Source organism: Dicentrarchus labrax, unplaced genomic scaffold (assembly GCF_905237075.1).
Source record: "Dicentrarchus labrax unplaced genomic scaffold, dlabrax2021, whole genome shotgun sequence".
Taxonomy (NCBI): domain Eukaryota; kingdom Metazoa; phylum Chordata; class Actinopteri; family Moronidae; genus Dicentrarchus; species Dicentrarchus labrax.
The window spans coordinates 20,470,409-20,492,182 of NW_026136712.1; the positions used below are offsets into that span (position 1 = coordinate 20,470,409).

Below are 21,774 nucleotides of genomic sequence, written 5' to 3' on the forward strand. Positions count from 1 at the left end.
TGTATTAGGCCACAGTAATGGTCCATAATGCTGATGATAAGAGAGTGCCTCGGTACCTGTTGGAGCTCAGAGGATGTAGGCAGGGTGCAGGAAGTCCTTCGGGACGATGCCCACAGTGCCGTTCAGCTCGCCGACCCACCAGCCGTGAATGTTGTACTCCTGGACCCAAAATGAACAAATAAAACAACCGTAAGCCTCCGAAGGGGGGTCCGAGGACAAGTAAAACGAAGCAGGATTAAGCACCAATCTCACATTTTTATTTGATTTGAGCGTGCCGTTTGTCTCGTATTATTAACATTAGGACAACCATTCGGATGATTTGAACTGCAATTATATGTTGGCCCCCTGATCCCTTACGGTGGCGACTATAATAATAAGGTTAACAATGCTCTGGCGCTGTATAAACTCAGCCTCAAGAAAAAGGAAATCCAGGAGAGTCTGGATCCCACTGCAACACAGCCATGCACAAAATAGACATGTAATAGACACTGAGTCTCCAGGGTTTCATCCAAAATGGGAGAAAACAGCAAACAAGACTATTGAGACAGTGAGTGTCTAAAATAAACGACAGTGTTTGTTGTCTGTTTCTCCCAGACTAATTATAACAAGACTTCATTTCTTTACTGTGATTAAACAGAAACAGGAGCAGACTCTTCCATTAATACATAAAATGTAACGCTAACTGTGGGTCACAGATGCTTAAATGTAATCTGGTGAAAAAAATAAAGTTCATAAAATCTTTTCAGTTTCATAAAACCAAAGAGTGAAACACCTTCAGGGGTTTTCTGACAGCTGGTAAAACAAAAAAAAAAAAACAAAAAAAAAACAACTTTAGGAAATGATTTGGGATTCTGGTGAACATTTTATCAACTGAAAGTGTTGCAATCAATTAAATTCATAAATAAAAAATAAAATAAATGCATTTATTAGTTAGTTAATAAAATAAAAGCTCCAGTTGTATCTATCCTACAAGAAGATGTGACTTTAAAAATACACTCTCACCCTTTTAAATAGAAGCTTAATGTAATTATTGTTGGCTGAATCAATAATTTGTTTTTTACAGTTTACAATTTGTATTATAAATTTGGGAAGTGTAAAAATGTATTGAATTTAATTGTAGGTGGAATGTGAGATTTTATGTTGCATTTAAATATAACTTAACAAATCACAATCAAGATAAAATGTATACACTCCTAATGCATAATTACTCAACTTAAATAATCAAGATATTAAGTGGAAGTGAAAATATTCTATAGTTAGGATCAATAAAGAGGTGAAAACATGCAAATACTTAATTCTTTTCATCGCTTTTCCGGATCTAAAAACTCAATTTGATACATTTTAAGCTAAACCTTTCATAAATTCTTGCATTCGTTCAAGCGCTTTAAGCATTTCGGGAACATGAGTCGCATTAACAACCACATGATCATCTGATCACAGCAGTTGGGCTCTAACTAGATCTGTAGTAGATCAATATTTGGCCAGAGACCAGAGGGGCGTTAGAGCCCAGCCGAGGAGGCACCAGCCGGCCGTCGTTTTGCTGCCCTGATGGAACGAAGAGCCCCGGCCACCCATCTCTGCTCTGTTTTCCAGCAGATTGAGAACGGCTGCGTGAGCGGTTTATCTCCACGCTGAGGAGAAGATAAAACTCTACTACACGCAAAGCACATCCTAATGTACGCGTGAGCACATGTACACAGACGCATTTACATTTAAGTTCTAGTTTGTTTTTTTCCCCCATCGATAGCTCACATGTTTCCGATTGGGATCAGACCTTTCTTGTTCTTACAGGTTCTACTTGTAACAACACACACATACTCGTGACGTGACGAATGGCATTTTGTCAAAGGTTCAGCCGATCATCCGGACCTGACACCTCTTTCAAACCCTGGAGGAATGAGGCCTGCAGCTAATGAGCGCTGTTTGGACAGCAAGGATGAATGGATCGCTTAGAAAAGTGATAAACCACAAGGCTTCAAGTGTTCTTACAGCACAAACAGGTACCCCACAATAAGCAGATTGTCCACCCAGGCCTCATCTTTTCTCCCCCCCTCCCTACGAACCACACTGACAGCTCTGACTGGGATGTTCCAGTACGTTCGGCTCTCTGACAGCCCGACTGGCAATTCAGTGTGTATCTGAGCTCGTAACGCCGAGGAAAGTTAAGTCCGAAATTGTCTTTTTATGCTTCCCATAAGACAGTAGTGGGGAAAAGCCCGGTTGCGGAAAGCTGGCTCTGCTTCTCGTTCGTGATAACGTTGAACAGAGGAGGAGGAGAGGGGAGACAGACGGACAGGGGGGGCGGAGGGGGGAGGCATTGGAGAGAGGGAGCGAAACAGTTTTTCTCTCCCTTGGGGGCGTCGCAGCACTATTCCACCAACCGTAGTGACAGAGAGTTTTATTTATCTCCGTGGCCCATCTGTGCAGTCGGTCTCAAATTCTCCCTGAGAAAGGTCTTTTGGATTATCAGCGCCGCCATTTTAATACGACTGCTACATCACAGAGTGGGGTTGCCAATGGCAGTGGAAGTCTGTCAGGCATGCAGAGTCCATCTTCCTCATACTTGAAATGGGTTCATCCAGAGTACACCTGCTGTAATAGGGACATTCCAAGAGGCGTGGAGAGTAAATTATCCAAATGACATAAAACTACGCTAACTCCTCAATGTCCTCTTCCTTCTGTTTGTTTCCCTCTTTTTTTTTTTGTCTTTTAGGTTGTGTGATTTTGCATCTTGAGCTCTCAAATGTTTTGGGGGCAAAGCAGGGGGCCATACATCGGGGCTCATTGTTCAAGTTGTTTTTAGTATTCACCTGAAAAAGGGAAGACGTTCCCTCCGAGATGCTCTGGAGAGACAAAATTCAAAGTCCCCCCCCCCCCACCCCCAGAGTGGAGGAGTTCTGGGAAATGTTCTGTGTTTTATCTCATTAACAAGATGTAGCAGGACACAGTGTGTGTGAGAGGTGACACATATCAGAGCTCCGGTGTTTGCTGCAACCTGGATGCAGATCAGATCCCCTCCAGAGAGAGTGAACGAGAGGAGGGGGGGGTGCCAAACAGCGCCGTGTCGTGGCGGCTGCGGTGTGTTGACTCACTGACCTCCCAGTGACTCCTCCGCCAAGAGAGTGGGGTGGGGGGGGACGAGCGTGGGCGGGGCTGGCACTGAGAGTGGGTTGCCATGACAACACCTGCAGTGTACCGGCGCGATCGTTTATTTACCACTCAGGGGGCTGGCTAATGGTGGCATTCTGATAGGAGCCCATCGCTCACGTTTCCCGACCGGAGGACGGATTGACAGCTACCCGAAGCCTGAAGCGAGGAGAAGGTGAGTCGAGGTTGGTTGGATGCGGCGGGAAGACAACGGGTGAGGCAGGCGGTGTCATGCCGCCATCATTTACCAAAACAAAACGCAGCTTTAATATCCCTCGCTTTTAGAAAACACACATTTTGTTGGGGGGGGAGGATGTAAAATTCTGTAGAGATTCTGACTGCATGTCCTTTTCCTTTCTCTCTCTCTCTCTCTCACACACACACACACACACACACACACACACACACACACACACAATCCCAAATGCATACAAACTAGGGGGAGTGCTAATAAGCCTGACACATGAGGCATCTTTCCTCGGCCACCAGCTGACTGAGGCAGGCCTTGGGCGTGATGGAGCGCAGGAAGTCTCTCATTGCCCTGCCGCTGAACCCGCCGCCTGGGTGTTACAATCTCCCTCCCTCCCTCCTTCCTTCCCCATCTCCAACCCCCTCCCTCCTTTTCCTCTCTTTCCATCTCTCCTGAAGCAGCCTTTTTCCGCTTGCATCCTCTCTTGTTTTTTTGGTTTTTTTTCTATCTGCGTTTCTTTCTCTCCTCTACATAGACTCATCAGATACACTGCAGCTCTCTGCAGTTCTTCCATCACTGGTCACTCTAACAAAGAAACATGGACACCTCTAACAGACAGAAGCACATGATCTGTAACCCACTATCAGGTTAACAAGCTCTCCTCCCTGCTCACACAAGGTACACCTCAATAAACGACCTGATAATACCTCAAACTGGGAGGAAAAAAAGTGCTTTTTTTGGGGAGGTTATAAGGATTCTGTGCCAAAAGAAATCTTGTCGAAATCCATCCAGAAATATGGACGATAATTCTGCACAACCAGAGATCGAAATGGCTACTTAGTGTCCATTTTTTCCAAGTGGGCTTTTAATTAAATCAGTGAATTGGCTTCAAATTGGAAACATGACAGAGCATGAGAACGTTTGAAAATATCTCAGGGACGATGAGATTTAATAAAAAGAAAACCTACTCGCTCCTTTCTAATGCACGCCTGGGATTACAGATAGCTCCTTAACTTAATAGCAATTTAAAGTGGATTTGTGTATGCCACTGAGTGTCTGTAATGATGGCTGTTTACGCCGCCCCTCATTTATAATAATTAAGCAGAATGGATTGGGGGTGGGTTGCTCGGACGCGGTTCTGGGCTATTGGCTTGGGCTGAATAATGACCTACTGTAGTTGACCGGGGGATGACCGCTGCCTCCTGCATGACCCCAAACCCCAGACTCACCCCCTGCTACTTTGGGTGGTAAATAGGATGTCTTGCCTGTCTATAGCGTCTTGGTGTCTATGGCCACAATAGCAGCTAGGGGTCTTTAAATGGGTGTGTGACAGAGAAAAGGAGAAAGGAGAGGGGGGGGACAGGGTTCACACAAAAGAATAAAGGGATCCACTCTCTTTGTCTCTCTTGCTTGACTTTTCCCATCTGATTGTTTGCCCACTTTTCCTTTTCTTCAGCTGCATTCAGTCGGTGTGACCTATAGGCAGCGGGCCAAACCGACTTGTTAAACATAGAAGAAGCCTGTTATGACTCTAAAATAAGACAGGTAGCCTGGACAGAAAACGAGTGGCCATTAAAACACAAAATTTCTAACATCACAACTTGTATTTATACGCGACTGTAACTCACAGCGAGTAAATCTATAAGGTTGTAAATCAGCTTCTGGTGTTTGAATAAGTTGTCATTTAATAAACAAGACTCTGCTGGATGCCGCCACAAGGTGTCAGTGGTGTCCATGTTCTCATTGTCTCTAACAAAACAGCTGCGGCTGAACACTTTGGCCAAATGTGATGTGACGCTACGGTTTGGGAGACGCGCCGGATTGGCTGGCCCCGTCTCCCTGTCTCTGGCTTTTGGTTGGACAGCGGATGGAGGAGGAGAGGTGAGCAGGACGAAGGGGAGAGAAAGAGGAAGAGGTGGCAGCAGCGCTTGCCAGAGTTTTAAGGACCCTGGATGGGTTTGTGCCATAAATCTCTTCCCACTCCATCCCGCCGTTCTCCATGAGTGCCTGTGGGAATACAGGAATGTGACAGCTGACCTGTAGAGCCCATGTCTTTTGAATCTGGATACATAAATTAGAGGGCAAGAATGCAGGACAACCTTATGGTTTAGTGCGGGGACATGGCTGACAAAGTATACAAACATTACACATGTCAGGGAGAAGCGAAACAATCGCTTATAGTGGCTAAAAGATGATAGATTAATCCAACACTTCAACAACACATTGTAAATGATAAGTCTCTCCGTCCCTCTTTGAGGATATGATGCAGTGGAAATGTGTGGGAAACATCTCAACAATTTAAATCGAGTTAGAAAATCTGAGAGTGTGATATTGCAGAAAACAGAGCTCGCCATTATTTGTCATCACACACTAAAATGTCAGTGTAAAGCCGTAATGCGCATTAGAAAAATGCAAGCTCTCAGAAATGAAATGCCAGAGCAAAAACTCACAAGATAGATTTCACGGTGCGTTTCTACCTCATGTATCAGCGCGCTGAGCATCGCCGCCGAAGCTCTGCGGAAAGCAAGTTAGGCATCGCTGAAACCGGCGGCAGAGGCACACTACGAGATTAATTCTCTTGAACTAATGGGTTTCATGAGTTGTGAGGTTCCTAATTTATTTACTTTGTCAGTGATACACAGATACGCACACACACAAGGCGGGGGGGGCAGAGAGAGAGAAAAAAATCACGAATACAGTAAAAATGCCCCCACTTTACAGTAAGTGAGAGATCAATAATGATGGATGAGGGCCTTTTATACAATCGGCATGTTCTCCTCAGTTCACAGCCATATGACACCACGCCTGTGGCTATCCCATTCTGCACTTCAGCAGTCAATCACATCCCAGCTTTAAAAATAACAGTTTGTTAGCACCATTGATTTAGCACTTAGAGCGTGTCCTTATTACCTTGTAATTATGGTCAGTGTTGACATAACAGCACAGACAACCAGGCCTCCCACCCTCTAAGAGAATTTATGGGCCCTGGTTTTATTACGGCCATTTCATGTGTCTGGGTCCCCAGTTAAGCGACAGACTTGAGTTCTAGCCAAGGGCCCGTATTTCACTCATCGAGGTCAGGGTTCTCCGGAATCCCCCCCGTAAAAAACTGAACGCCGACATGGGGCCTGCGTGCACACACAGAAGACGCGGGGAAGCCCTCCCCACGGGCTCATTAAAATAAATAGACGATTACAGGCTATAATCCAAATAATGCTATTCATGAGGGAAATGTGATGCTTTCAGGACGCAAAATGGGACACGGGTGGAGTCGTGTCGTCACACAAAACATTCGGAAGCCGTCCGGAGATATCACCTCTAAATAATTTACAACCAGCCCCCTCGCTTTAAATCCATTAGAGGACAGTTAGAATACTCGCTCGTAGTCTGTCACCATGTTATGACTTTAAGTGTACAGCTCTGACAAAACAAGAGTAATCTGTGTCATTAAGATTGTGAGATACTACAACCAAATATTTGCTTCCAACCTGGACTAAGTTTGCTTTTTAAGGTCTCCAGTGAAGCAGTAATCTGATCCATACAGTGAAAAGTAATACGCCGGGCAGGGCTGAGGCTGTTTGAGGCGGATCTGTAGCACAGAGCCAAGGTCCTCCATTGTTTCCCCCAAGTACGCTGCCTTTGTCATCCGTGTGTGAAAAATGGACATGGCTGTTTTGACATTTTCCCCCTATCAACCAGCACGCACAGACAGAGAAGGCTGGCATCTCATTAATCTGACACTGCCAAGAAAACCTCAATTAAAAGTCCATCTTCTGTGAAGGGCATATTTCACCTGTGTCATATCTGCTCTTATAAACAAAAAGGCTCTATTTTTGTTTGTTTATCTATCTAAAAGAAGTAAAACCTTGACTTCTTTAATTTACAATAAAAGTAAGAACGTTTGTTTCTGTGCTAAAACCGCTCAAAATATTACTAATAATTAACCTTCAAAAGGCTCCAACTGCTGATTAAAGATGCATAAAATCATGAGGTTGAATGTGTAATTTCTCAATCCCAAACCACATAATTACCAACAAAAAAAAAAAAAAAAAAGCTGAATATACTGTAATGTCTTCCTCCCTCGGCTCTTCAGATCATTTAGCCTAAACACAGAACATGATGATTCAATTTCAAACCGACCAATAGCAACAGTCTGGGAACAAGTCCCTGTACGCAGCAGAGTAAAAGTGCCCAAATTACAAGCCATTGATTTCCAGTAGGGTGGCTTTTCACTGGTAGATACTCTGCATGTAACTTACAAGATGGCCATAAAACACGAGGAAATAGATTGAGAGAAAAAGAGCTGAGATGCAGGATGGCTTCACCTGCAGTTTATGTCAAACAGAAAAGGAAGAGCTTCGCATGGCTGCCTACTCAATTAACCCCTGTGATAGAGGCTCCATAATGAACAACAGCACCATTACGCAGCGCCCCGAATGGCACTTCACCCTAGTGGCCTGGGAAAAAAAAGACAATGCCACTGTTGGTGCTTCGCTGCTGCATCAGGATACAAGTGCTCACTAATAGAGGGAATTTAGATGTTGGGGATATCAGCATGTTCAGAAAGTAAATGAGGACAAAGTGATTACTGGAGTTGATGTTGTTTAAGCCTTAAATAATTACACATTCTACACGTCTGCATCACATTTTTACTCATTTTAAACTACTGTAATTGCTCCTGTAATTACGTCAACGAGTCAAGGGGTGCAATCAGGAATGGTTCCCATTAGAGATGAATGGCAGAACAGTAATCTCCCATCTCCTACTGACTGGTGTCCAAAAAAAACACCAGTTTAAATAACCTCTTGGATTATTTTTGCTCACCTTGCTAATGATGTAGATGAGATCTCCTCTCTGGAAGTCAAGCTCGTCCGGCTCGTCGGCCTGGCAGTCCCATAAACCCTGGTAGTAGTTAGCATAATCTGATGACCAAGCTGAGAGGAGATGCAGAGCACAAATTTAAATAAAAAAAGAACAAGACAATGTTCCTTTCCCCACCGTGAAACTATTAAGCTGCAAATTTGTTCTCATTATAAGCAGAAGACCGTAATGAGGTTCTGACCTGATTTGTTGTTCTTCTCACTGTTCTCATCCATCGGATCTGGGAAATCCTCTTCTAAACACACAAAATACGACAAAATTATGTTTGTGACAGAACATTTGTAATGTTTATGAGCAAGAAGCATTTTCTAACTAGATATCAGCACCTAAACATGTAATTTCATTATTTAACAGGACAAAACAGCAAAATAATGATAGGAAAGAAAATCCACTGTGGACTGAACAGCTTTTTTTTTTTTTTTAAGATTTTGTTTTGGCAGCATGAAGCTAAAAAATGACAAATAAATAAAATGGATCGTCAGCCAATCCCTGATGTATTTTCCACATGATAAAAGATGTCTATTTTACTTTAACTAGACAGAACTCCTCAATTTCTTCCAATTAATCTGAGACTTTTAAAGAAAAAGAGGCTGTCTTTAAGGCATGCGGAGGCGGACGTGTCATTGACTGTGGGGCGTGGCACCCGGTGGTCTGAGAGGTGACACAGTGATATGCCTGCCCTCTGTCTCCCACATCCATCCTTAACAGTAGCAGGCTGACAGCAACGCCACAACCCAGCAACACTATCCACCTTCCAGCACAACCTGCGCCTCTGCTTCCAGGAAGACCAGGAAGGACGACACACACACACACACACACACACACACACACACAGAGAGAGAAACGCACACACACACACACAGAAACGCACACACACATACTGTGCATATTTGTGATGTGTACTGTTTGGATGCAGGTTTCTTATGTGTATCTTCTTCGTCTGCTTTTTCTGTCCCAAAAACAAACACCATGACTGACACTTTTTGTTGCATATTTCATAAACAAAACAAAACTACCTTTTAAAAATGCAAAGATTATTATATATCCATTATTTGTGGATTAATTATGGCGTTGTTACCACACCAAAAGAGTCCAAACATTTGTTCAGCACTCTTCAACTGCTGTACAGAAGAGCATCCTTCAGTTGAGAGAGGCCACCGCTATGGGCCAACGGTTTCTATATCAAAGTGATTTAATTTTCCAGTCAATAAAATCAGTCATCAGCACCAGAGCCAATACCGCCATCGCTCTGCAATCTTCCTGCAACCGAGCCATGTTCAGAGTTTTGCTTCGACAAAACCGAAGGAGCTCATCACAGAGAAAATGACGCGTCACTCACACTCGACATTTCTCCGCTAGTTCGGATGCAACACATGCAAGATGTTATCTGATATTTAAGGTTAACAACTTTCAGAAAATAATCAAAACTTGAGCGACATCTCTTGCGAGGTAATCATAAACATTCATGTGAGCAATGAATGAAGTAAAGTCCAACAAAATAAGGTCATTGCAAAGACTACTATCCAAAAATATTTATATTTGTTGAGAAAGAACGACTCTTCAAAATATAAACACACGCAGCTTTCATTGTCTTTTTCGGATCCCGATCAATAAAAATAACCATAAAAATCTAATAGTTTAACAGTATCTAATCACTGTGTAGAAGCTGTAAGTGAGCAAAGAGAGGTGCAGAGTGATTGATAAGTGAAGGGGTGAGAAAGTGAACGAAAGAGCCCGTCATTCGATATGCCATCTGTGGTCAGGGTCTGTACCTCTTCCCAGATGGCTTTGAACGCCGACGTGACAGACTGAAGACTGATTTCCCTCTCACCAGTGATTTTGGCAAAGGTAATGTACTCACTGAGTGAAACAGAATCTTGATGTATCTTATTTAATAGAAAGAGTGATGGACGACGGCCCTGAGAAGATCAGATCACCCCTTTTGTCCTTCCCGGGATCTTGTAGCCACCCTGACACATGGGACTGTCTCTCCCTCAGTAGGGACTCACACGCACTGTTCTGGGGTCTCATTCTCAATCAAACTCTAATTTCTATTAAACATGTGACATTAAGAGCTTCAGAACTATTTTAAGCCCAGAGAGATGCAGTTTTTACTTCCCTTTCAGCTAAATTGCTGTTGCTAGGCAATTTTAGCCCAAAAACTCGGCTTAGTGGATTGAATTGTAGGCGATTTGTTGCCTGGCAACATTAGCTAATTGGACATTCTATGACAGAGCATTCGGAAACCACACAGCTCTCGCTGATTTCAACAACATGACTGTTTTTCAACAGATAGCTCAGTGAGATAAGGAGGGAGAGCAGAAATAAAAGCTGATTTTCTAGTCTAGTGTAAGTAGACTCTTCCCTTCTGGCCCTGTGTGCCTCTCTGCAGCAGCCACCTCAGTCCTGACAAGCTTATTAGTGTTGCTTGATTTAAAATGAGTGATCAGTCTGGGTGTTGTGGTGATAGGGAGGCACCTGGCAACACAAATTTCACAGCCAGGGGAGATCATCACAAATATTTCTTGTTGCGAAAAATCCCTTAGGGCTGGAGTGTGTGTGTGTGTGTGTGTGTGTGTGTGTGTGTGTGTGTGTGTGTGTGTGTGTGTGTGTGTGTGTGTGTGAGAGAGGCAGAGCGACTATTTGTCTGACGGAGTATCATGAGAGTTTGTGTGTGCAGCCTTCCTGTGTATTTATCTGTGTGTGTGTTATGTGTGGGTGGCGCGTCTCTGCATGCGTGGTAACCACATCCTCATACCTGGCAGAACCTCGTAGATATCCTCGTCCTCGCTGTCGACCTCCCCCATCTCACGCCCTCCTCCCTTTCTGTCGCCGTGAGAGGCCTGAGCAACACCGGGCCGAAGCTGGGAAGAGCCGGTCACCCCCTCAATGTCATCATAGGGCTCCTCTTCGTCCTCCTCGTCATCATCGACAGGGATGTCGGTGGAGCTGAGATCTATGAGGGGAAGGAGAGACAACGTGATGGGCGGCGTTAGCGTCAAGATGAAGCACAGCGTGCCACAAAAGACACACACATGCATTAAAAGGGTAAAGTAAGAGAAATGCTTGAGCAGTCCTGAATGCACCACAGGCGAGGACGCGTGCCATATAGTAGCAGAGCACTGGAGGCTTGAATTCTGGCTGCAAATAACAATCACTCTCATCATCTACTAACGTGTTTGTAATTTTTTGGATCAAGCAAATTCATTGCTGAGTCTGAAATAGTGAAAAATGGCCATTAGTATTTCCCAGAGCCCAAACTGACATCTTCAAACTGACTGTTTTGTCTGACTAACATTTAAAAAAAATTACTATGATATACAACAGAGAAAAGCAGCATATCGTCACATTTGAGAAGTCAGAACCAGCAAATGTCCTGTTTGCTTGATAAATTACTTTAATGAACTCGTATCAATTGTTGTCCATCCACTAATCGATTAACCAACTTCCTCTTTTTAGCATTAGTTTCAGCTCTGACCTGGTAGATCACCTGGTAGATCACCTGATAGAGCACCGACCTGTGTACTAAGACTGAGTCGTTACCACAGTGGTCCAGGTTCAATTCCAACCTCTTCACTCTTCATCTCTATCTCTATCAAATAAAGGCAGTAAAAAGCCCCCAAAAAATAATATAAAAATAAAAATAAGATTTTTGGGTTTACCGTCGGCCAATTGTTGCTTTTTAAATTACTCAATAATCTCAGGCCAAAATACATTTTTAATCTCCTTGAATAACATAAACCCAGTAGGGCCTAGGTATGGAACAATATGAAAATTATTATCCTGCCATTAATCAACAAAATATTATATATTAAGAATTAATATATTAAGAAACAAATATTTTGATATTTTATATTTTTGTCTTTCTTCAGTTTGGAATCAGAAGTATTTCCAAACATCCAGTTTAACTTTATTTTAGGGGCAAGACGAGCCTTCAGATTTGGTAACAGGCTCAGGATTTTGGAAAGACTGGAAAGGCTCCCTCTTGTGGCAATTTAAAATAAATTTAGGAGGTCAATATAGGACTGTATGTTAGCGAGTTAGCTTTTTCAAGTCACTCGTGAGGATATTAACAATTATCCCAATAACAGAAATGTTTCTACTGCGACCTGCGATTAAATCGTACATTGTCTCATCCTTAGTCTCGTACACAGGCCCTTAGATCTCCAGGAAGGAGTCAGCTGGCGGAGCCTCGAGGAAGGAGTCAGCTGGCGGAGCCTCGAGTCAGAACCAAATCAGGGTGAAGCTGCTTTCAGCTACGATGCTGCACACAGAAGAAACCAACTTCCTCATGATTTCAAATGCACCCCAACCCAAGCCACCTTTAAATACTTTAAAATCTAAAGTAAAATCTCTGCTGTTCTCCTGCGCCTTTATATCCAACTAACAACTTATTATAGCACTTTAACTGCACTCTAACTATATTTCTGGTCTATTCTTTTTATATTTTATTTATTTTTATGCATGTCATTTCATTTTATTTTCTCTTCCTTTTTTGTTTTTTTGTTTTTCTGAATGCCTCTGTAACACAATTATTGCCTGTGTTTGAAATTTGCTATATAAATAAAGCTGCTTTGTCTTGCGATAAGATGTATACAATATAATCGCATATATGTGATACTTCTCTCTCTCTCTCTCTCTCTCTCTCTCTCTATCTTCCTCTTTACATTTCACATTTACATGTCTATTATTACTATCAAATAAAGGCCAAATGCCAAAAATAATCTTTAAAAAAAAATCTGAATTTTCTATAAAAATGAAATTATTTATTATGAAAAGTCAGGTTTGTTCTCAGGTACATTCAGTGGGTGAAGTTAATAATCATCTACATATTCTGGATCAGCCAGCATTTTGTAGTAAAACTGGGCTCGAAGGAAGTAAGACAAACTGCAGAGTGTCTGTTACTTCCCGCAAATCGGTGGCCCGGCCTGAGCCCATTTTAGAGTAGACCAGGCACGGCTGCTCACTCAGATGAAGGAGCGGTCTCATTGCAGGCGACTGGCCACTGTAACACAGGGTATCAGGTCCTCGGCCGTACACCAGCGGCCAAGCAGAAATCAATGTCACTGGAGGATAACCAGAACATCTACCAATCAATTTCCTGTAAGTTGGAATTCGGTAGGAGGGTTAGGGGAGGAGTGGTTGAGGGGGGGGGGGGGGGGTGGAGGAGAACTAGAGCTACATGATGGTGCTCATGACACGGTCAGTGACATGTCGAATGAGGAGGTTCAGGACTCGTGTGTTTCGGCTGCGCAGTTGGTGATGGATCAGGTGGTTTTCATTTGAGTCAGAGATGATAAAGGGCTCCCTTTCACTTCTGACCTTTCTGCCCCTCGGAAACACGAGCAAACTTTAGTAGAAAATTGAGGAAAAAGGAGGTTGGAAGGTTTATACTGCTTTAACCGTATTTTCCAATTAACCTATGTGGCTTTTAAAAAAGTCAGCTTAAGTCAATTTTATTTATATATCCTAGCAGCAATTTGTCTTTGAGAGGGCTTGTGATGTGACATCCTCTATCCTTAAACCCTTGATTCAAATCAAGAAAGACAAAAAAAAGGGAGAAGCGACAAGGCAGCGAACGCTCTTCCGATAAAACTGCACATGCAGTAGTTGCCGGAATAAACCACAAAGAGATGCTGGCTTACCTTTAAGAACAAAATTGATTTGATCCACCCATTCTCTGGCCTCTTGAGGACTGCTGGCAGTAAACTGGAAGGGAAAGAGCGACAATAATGCTGCAATTATCGTCACATCTAAAAAAAAAAGGTGCATTTATACGGATAAAAAAGTCCTGATTTTTTAATGTTTGAGACATTCACCAACTCTCTTTCTAGCTGTCTAATCAGGAAGAAAGAGTTCCCTTTTGTAATGGCTATGATATTATCAGATCTAAATCTTTCTCTAAAATATTTAATTAAGACATATTAATTCTTAGTGAGTAGGAAACTGGTGTTAATGTACCATACAGACATGAGAATAAAATGTTTTCCAAATGGATTTAGATTAAAGCCCCCGATTGATACTGGATTTTTGAAGCCAATATAAATATTTGAGTAATCTGATGATTATTTTCTCAGTTAACTAAATCACTTGTTCTATAAAATGTCACAATTTCCTCCCAAGTTTACATCCTCAAATGTCTTGTTATAAAAACCAGCAAATATTAACATTTGAAAGCAGTGAATATTTGGGCACTTTTGGTTAAATAATGTAAATTAAACAACAGACAGAATTGTTGCCGAATGCTGAATTATTATTTCAGATAAGCACAAATCATCTGATGAGTATCGACTGGGCTGTAACTTAGACTGTAGATATTTCCTCTTGAGAAGAAGGACGTAGGGAATCACTAGTAAACACAGTTACCAAAATAATATCTATCAAACTATATTAGTTATTTGAATTCCCTGATACGTGTCGTGGTAACACCGACCTGGAAAGACCGCCGTCCGGGGGCGAAGAGCTCAAAACAGGCATTTTTTTTGGAGTCTTTTCTCAGGTTGGGCACCAGCTGCACATTGTAGTCATTGATATAAAAGGAACCCTTCTGCTGTTTATCTGTATGGAGGAGAACACACGGTACGCTGTTATCTGATTCAATTTATGAACCTGTAATATTTCTGTATGCTGGCATTTCAAACAAACCTTTTTCACTCCCAAAGTAGTAGAATATCATATTGTTCAGAACACACCATCTCTTTTGCCACTCGGAGCCGAAGAAGCTGTGATCTAGAGAAATAAAGGAACCCTGAATTAAAATATATCAAATGGAAAATGATTAACATAAACAACATTTGTTCATATGGTTTTTTATATCTTTATATATTATACCTCTCCGTTTCTTCTCCAAGTAGCCTTGCTTCAAGATGTTGTTGAGGCCCTGGGCTGCCACAAGGGGGATGTCATCAAAGACTGTGAACAGAAGCAGTTCATTTGTTTCTCACACTCATCATCATCATCACAATTTCCCAGAGCCCAAGGTGACTCCTTCTAATGTGTTGTTTTGTCCGACCAACAGCCCAAACCCCAAAGATATTCAATTTATAATGATATAAACAAGAGACGAGCAGCAAAATCCTCATATTTGAAAAGCTAGAACCAGTATGAAAGTATGGCGTTTTTCCTGATAAATGAGTTAAAGCAATTAATTTGTTATTGAAATAGGTTCTGTGAATCAATTGACTGATTGTTTCAGCGCTAACGCCTAATAAGCTGCACTTAAAATGGTCTTCATTCCCAAGGCAACACACACACACACACACACACACACAAACACACACTATGAATATAAAGTCTCCAACCCTGTGGATCAAATACATCCCTGCTAGGCTTTAGGAAACTGGGATCAATACATTTACAGTGCTGCTGAGCACTGCAGTCCATTCATCAGCTCACATTGCACTTTTAATGGGAGTAACCTTCCTGTGGAAATTCAAACAACTCTCTTCAATTTGCAAAGTCAAATTTTAAACATGATAGGACAATGGCACGACTTAAGAGGCTTTAGTTAATTAGTGCAGTTGTTATGAAAGCACTGCACAATGCAGTTTACATAGTATTTAGCCTACTGTGCCATTTGTGCTAGAGAGAAGTAGCTGTTTTGTTGCACTGTTCACATAATGACAGATGCTTTTTGGCATATGATGTTAATACTGGAGATTTGTCCAACAATACACATATTGTGTGTAAAAACTGTATTTTCTACACAAAATTAGCTTGTGTGTGTCGGCTTAGATCTGAATATTGGGTTTTTCCAAATTCTGTTAACCCCTCCTGAAACCTCCAAGGTCTATTACATATGTCAGCTGCTGCACTAAGTATGAATAGCAGAAGACTGGCTGACTGTAGCCCCGGGTTGTCCCTCTCACACATGGCTGCTGGTGGCATTAGCATTAGCGAGCATTTGCATTTATTCCTCTTCCGTGGCAGCAAACACGACACATGATCCCACAATACCTGTGCTAAATTCAGAGCTAAACAACATACAGTATTTAGGGCGAACGAACAGTAACGTCAAGGGCAACAAACAGCAGAGCTACAGCTGACACTCCCCCACTTACACCCCGGCAAGCCTCTCAAAGCAGAGCAGCTAACTGAGCTACAACACAGGTAAGTACGTCTCTCAAATGGACATACATTTCCCTCTGCTCTGTTTTTTCATGATGTAGTTACCCTTTAAAAATGACTTTGTTTGGGATTTTCCCCTATATGGGATTACCGTAAACGTAAACCAGTTATATGGTGTGCGACTAAACCACCAGGATGCCTTGAGAGAAGCGGTTCTAAGCAGCTGGTCCATGTTTAAGTTGATTCTGAACTTCTAACAAGAAATTTGAATATTTGACATATTTCCTATCCTTTAGCCATTAGCGGGGAACTTGTAAAGTTGACCCCAGGTTGGCCTAAAGGGTCGACTTCCGCCCTGTGCTTCAATGGGAGTACCTGGCTTTTCCATGTGTCAAAAACAAAGCTCATTAGTCAACAGGCATTAGCCTCGCAGGGAAAAAAAGCAAAGGGAGAGCAGGAACCGCCTTTTTAGTCTGAGACACAGGAACAATTTAAAGGCCATTTACACTAGTCAGTGTGACACCCCATTCAGACCGCTGATGACAAGGGGAATGCCTGGAGTCCATCCCTCTAAGAACGGACCTGTTTAACTGCTGGGAAAAACCAAACATGTCATCCCACAACTGGGTCCTCTGCTTTAAACAAAGAGCATCCCCCAACATTAAACAAACAGGAACCTCTTTCTTGTTCATAAAAAAAACATGAAAAAGCTTCCCAGCTGAATGCCCACTCTCAACTCTCTTACAGTTGTTGTTTCCAGTCTATTCTCAGTGACCTCTGTCTGAATAACTCTGATCTAGAGACCAAAACAAAAAGCTGATACTGGCTTTTTTTCCCACATTCCACAGATTTAAGTTCACAACAATCCAGCCTGTGATCCGATAACCCGGCACCATTTCAGCTCGTGGGCCTGACAGATGAGCGGGTCATTGAAGAGCAGAGCCCCAGACACCTCACCGCGCTAACACGCTCACATATCATCAGCCTGCCTTTGTGGATGGACTGACCGGTGACACTATAAATACAGAGGTGCTAAGGACTGTTTTGTCAAAGAGAACCTGATTCAGTACATCATAACAAACAGCGGTCATTATGCTCCCCCACCTCATCTATCCGCCGGCAGTCCGTCCATTTTTTTCCTGTGCCTGCTTCCCTGTTGCGGCCCACTTCTAATCCCCTCATCTGTCTGCTTCCCTCGCTCTTCATTTATCTCAAAGGTCGAGGCCCGCCTAATAGATGAGGTGGTACAAAATCAACACGGGATCACTCTGATCTGCTTGAGTCAATAAACATTACACATTCATGCGTGTTTAACACTTTAACGCCGGGTGACATGACCTCACTTGACTGTCCACCTTTTGTATGAATCTCAAAACACGGGGTACAACTGAGTGGGTGCAAACACAGACCTTAATGAAAATGGAAACACAAGTACACAATAGTTCTTGACTCTTCCACAGGGTAGCAGCACAACCTAAACGCATCACACAGCTTAATGGTACTTAATCCCCACCCTAAACAAAAGCAGAACCTGATTGGTCCTCAGTTAACAATACCTCCTTTAATGAGAATTACACACTAACACCTCTTTGGGACCCATGCAATTTTAAGTGGGATATTCAGAGGTAATGTTATTTGAAAATGTGTAATTTAGGGGTGTTAAAAAACCCCAACAACCATCATGGTGTTTGAGTTTGGAGCTTCGACTACAGGCACAGAGAGACACATTAATGCATCTAATTAAGGCCTCATCAAAAATCGCAGACAGACGGCACTCTTTCATAAAAATCATAAATTGCGTTATCAATTATTCAGGGCAATGCCATGACTTCATTTTCATCCCTTTTGCGTTTTAATTAGCACCATCCACAGCTTTGGTATTGACATTAATTTGATGGCAATTTATTGATATTCCAGCATAACCTATTTAGCTGAGTGCAATTACCAACAAAGAGAAGCAGATAGATGTGATCTTAGAGTCTCATCACGTGTTTTGTAAATCAAGGTGAGGAGTTGCTACGGGGCCCTCGCTAACTGCTAACGGCTCTCGTGGTCATCAGCTAGAAAAGATACGAGTCAACCCATTTCCAAATGGAAGGAAATAATCAATAGAAATTGACCAGAGATATGTGTTTAATTGATCCCTGACAAAGGAACATTTCCATAAGCAAGCTGACCTGTGTGCTGATAAGTGCTCCGTTCTGTTGCCTTCCTGAACTTGTTTTAAACTGGGGGGGGTACACAACAATGCATCTGAGCTGCCAGCGGTTTGCCACAGCCGCAATCTCTCATTTGGTTATTCACACTCTCTCAGCATGGTGTTATGAGCTCAGCAGTTGATCCCGCAAGAAAAGACTGATTTATGTTAGCATGACCAGAGGGAGTTAATGTATTCTCTCATTAAAATCCACTTTACTTAGGCTGAAAGTCAATCAAAGGCTGGATAGAGAGTGAATCAAAATGAAGGGAAATGGTTGGGTGGGAGGACTAATATGTTACATTAGATCTAACGGTGGTCATAATGCAACAAAGATGTTATGAAAATACAAAAACGCACTGAAGATGTTGATGGTGCTACAGAAGATGGAGAGCGAGCAATCGCTTTAGCATCTTTTTCTGTGAGGAGGCAGAGAGGAGCGACCGCACCGGCTGGGTTCAACCTCAGCAGGGGGAACGTGTACTTCCAGACGCAGGAACCACTCTTGTATCTCCAGCTATGGAGACATTTACGTTAGCCAGTTACATGGAGAAAGACTGTGAGATGATGGGGGAGAAAAGCCCTTTATCAGCATAAAAATCTGTCTTTCTTCTTTTGCTATTCTATGCTGCTGAACTTCTAAAAATCAACCTAAAAATCAAGTGTATTTATACTGTATATTATATGTGTTGTGGAAGATGTCTTACAGTATTTATGATGTTTGACACACAAACAGTGTTTTAAAATAACGTGTAGGATGGGAGAAATGTTTAGAAAGACATGGAAATCAAAGAAGTAACTCTGTACATCAATGTCTATCAAGTGTATTTGAAGTCTGCATGTCTCTGATGTTAAATATCGGTTGTCTTATGTGCCTGCTCTATTTTGTTTTTCTGTAGTGAGTGTGTGTGTTTGCCTCCTCAGTATTTTGGAAGTCTATATTTCTGTAGTTTGTGCTTGTAAGGTTATACTGTGTATCGCTGTGTCTGTTCTGTAACAGCTTTCATTGGGTTTCTTTTCATTTATGTCGTATTTTTCTATATGTGCATTGATGCTTTTCTGTCGGCCGCAATCGTTTATCGTTTAATTCATTGTTCGGTCTATGAAATGTCATGAAATTGTGAAAAATGCCCATCACTAGTTCCTTAAACCCGGGTGGACGTCTTCAAATGGTTTGCTTTAAAAAATATAATTTTACTGACTAAATAAACTAAGAAATCTAGAAAATACTTACATTTGAGAAGCTGGAACTAGTGTATTTTTTTTAATATTTGCACTAAAAAACAACAATTAAAGTGGTTGCTTATTCTTTGTTCTCTATGGATCAATCCATTAACATATCATTTCGGCTCTAGTCTGCTTTTTGTTGTGCTTGTTTGATTGTTTCTTTTAATTCTCTACATCAACCTGCCCAAGGACTGACGACGGAAATAATCCTTTAGGCTAAATCTGGGAACATCACCCTAATGTTATTATTGTTAGTGTGTGCGGTCTCTCATAGCTAAATAAATAAACTAAAGAGGTACTGAGGAAACTACAACATACAGCCGGTTAACACTGGCCACTTGATGGGATTCATACATCTACTGCATGTAGGAGCATGTAAGAGAGGTGACCCCTTTAATAGGACAGGTAGGAATCAAAATCAGCAAGTGATCATATGTTTTCTTTCTCCTGTGCTTAGTCCTTGAGCACGGGGGGCTCGCACAGTGCTTTTCGATGCAAGAGGTATTGCATTGAATGCAACATCAGGGGGCAGGACCTGACCCCCATCTGAACTCTGCTGATGAGGTGAAACAGAAGGCAGAGAGAGGCTCCCCGGCCCTGAGGGGGCTGCTGGGGAGGAATGCTGCTGACTCTACAGACGAAGCGAGCGAGACCGCAATCCTCTTCGATACTGTCCTTGATTAGGAAAAAGGATTCACTCGGTGCACCTTCACCCACCCGGCGCTCAATCTGTGCGCAGGCCGAGCTAAATTGATACATTTTTCCTCATTACAGTAGAGGGCCTCTGCTGTGCGTCCCTCCAGCGAGGCGGACGTCAAAAAGGGAGGAGAGAGACTGAGAGGCACTGAGGTTAAGGGCAGAATGTCTTCCCTGCCCTCCTCTCCTCCCCCTGATTTGATTAGGACTTCAGTCATCGATACATAAACCGTGTTTAGAACCTCCTAATGCATGTGTTTGAACCAAAGAAAACATGCAGTGCATTATATCAGGCTGCATGATGCCTGTATCGTTGTCTAATAATGTTTAATGGGACCGGGAATTTATGCAGGGGTGATTAAGGATTTTTTTTTTTTTTGGATCAGGGATGTCAATCAGATTAAAACAACAAATCTTCTGTCTCTGACTTGAGATAAAAGCTTTTATGACTGAGCCTTAACAATACACACAGAGGATCAGGTAAATATTTGAAATCACACTTTTTGGTTTTCTCAAGTAAATTTCGATTTAGGAAATTCTGTTCTCTGGTGTTTCTCTCTTTTATTGTCTGCTTTAGTCTCTTATGCTTGATGCAATTTGGAATAAAATATAAACATATTTCTGTGCCTCTACGCAGGAGTAGATGTCAAGTCATCCTAGGCTCCGTTTTCCTATATTCAAACATCTCAGGCCGGCCACTGTAAAGACACTAAGGGGCTAAATTTACTATGTGACATCGGCTTCCCCCTGGGCAGCCATAAGCAGCGTATACAGAGACCCTGAATTTCCCTTTTCTAGATTTACTACCACTATTCAAATGCTTAACTGCAGATACAATGATCCTCTAATCGCTGGGGATGGTTTTCAGCTGCTTCACTGACACAGACAGGGGGGAGAAGAAGAAAAAAAAAACAGTAGTAAGAATATAAATACCAACAATGGTGGAGTTCGGGCCCACAGGAGAGCCTGAATATCTGTGATAAAAACAGGATATAACAGAGCCTGGAGGGAGAAAACACTCAGAGAAAATCAACACACTCGCCCTCTGAATGTACAGTTATTGCAACTTTAAAATGCTTCTGTTATTTCCACTAAAATGCTTTAAAAAAATAATAATTTTAGCAATAATGGTAAGTAAATATGTTGTGCTTGCTGAGCTGTATGTCACGCCTATCGCCTTTTTTTCTATATATAATTGCTCTTATTTTATTGTCACTGCGGTTACATATTACGCCAATAAACAATTATATGATGCCACCGTTCTTTGGCTGCTTTTAATAAATCACCAGAAAGCCCGTGGGCAACAGGTGTCGAGGAAAATAAGGCCAAAATGCTTATCAACAGCAGTGTTTTGTTTAAATCTGATGCA

The 21,774-nt window shown here is 42.2% G+C and overlaps 1 protein-coding gene across 1 annotated transcript in view; it reads right to left on the minus strand.

Annotated features, from left to right (window-relative positions):
* skap1 (src kinase associated phosphoprotein 1) overlaps positions 1-21,774 on the minus strand; it is a 32,731-nt gene that overhangs the window by 1,853 nt on the left and 9,104 nt on the right. The window contains exons 5-12 of the mRNA XM_051418270.1: positions 15,050-15,130; positions 14,864-14,947; positions 14,652-14,776; positions 13,864-13,927; positions 10,977-11,174; positions 8,400-8,453; positions 8,162-8,271; positions 57-159 (exon numbers count right to left, since the gene is read on the minus strand). Coding sequence (XP_051274230.1) covers positions 67-159; positions 8,162-8,271; positions 8,400-8,453; positions 10,977-11,174; positions 13,864-13,927; positions 14,652-14,776; positions 14,864-14,947; positions 15,050-15,130 — 809 coding nt within the window. The 3' untranslated portion in view covers positions 57-66. The remainder of the gene's footprint in view (positions 1-56; positions 160-8,161; positions 8,272-8,399; positions 8,454-10,976; positions 11,175-13,863; positions 13,928-14,651; positions 14,777-14,863; positions 14,948-15,049; positions 15,131-21,774) is intronic.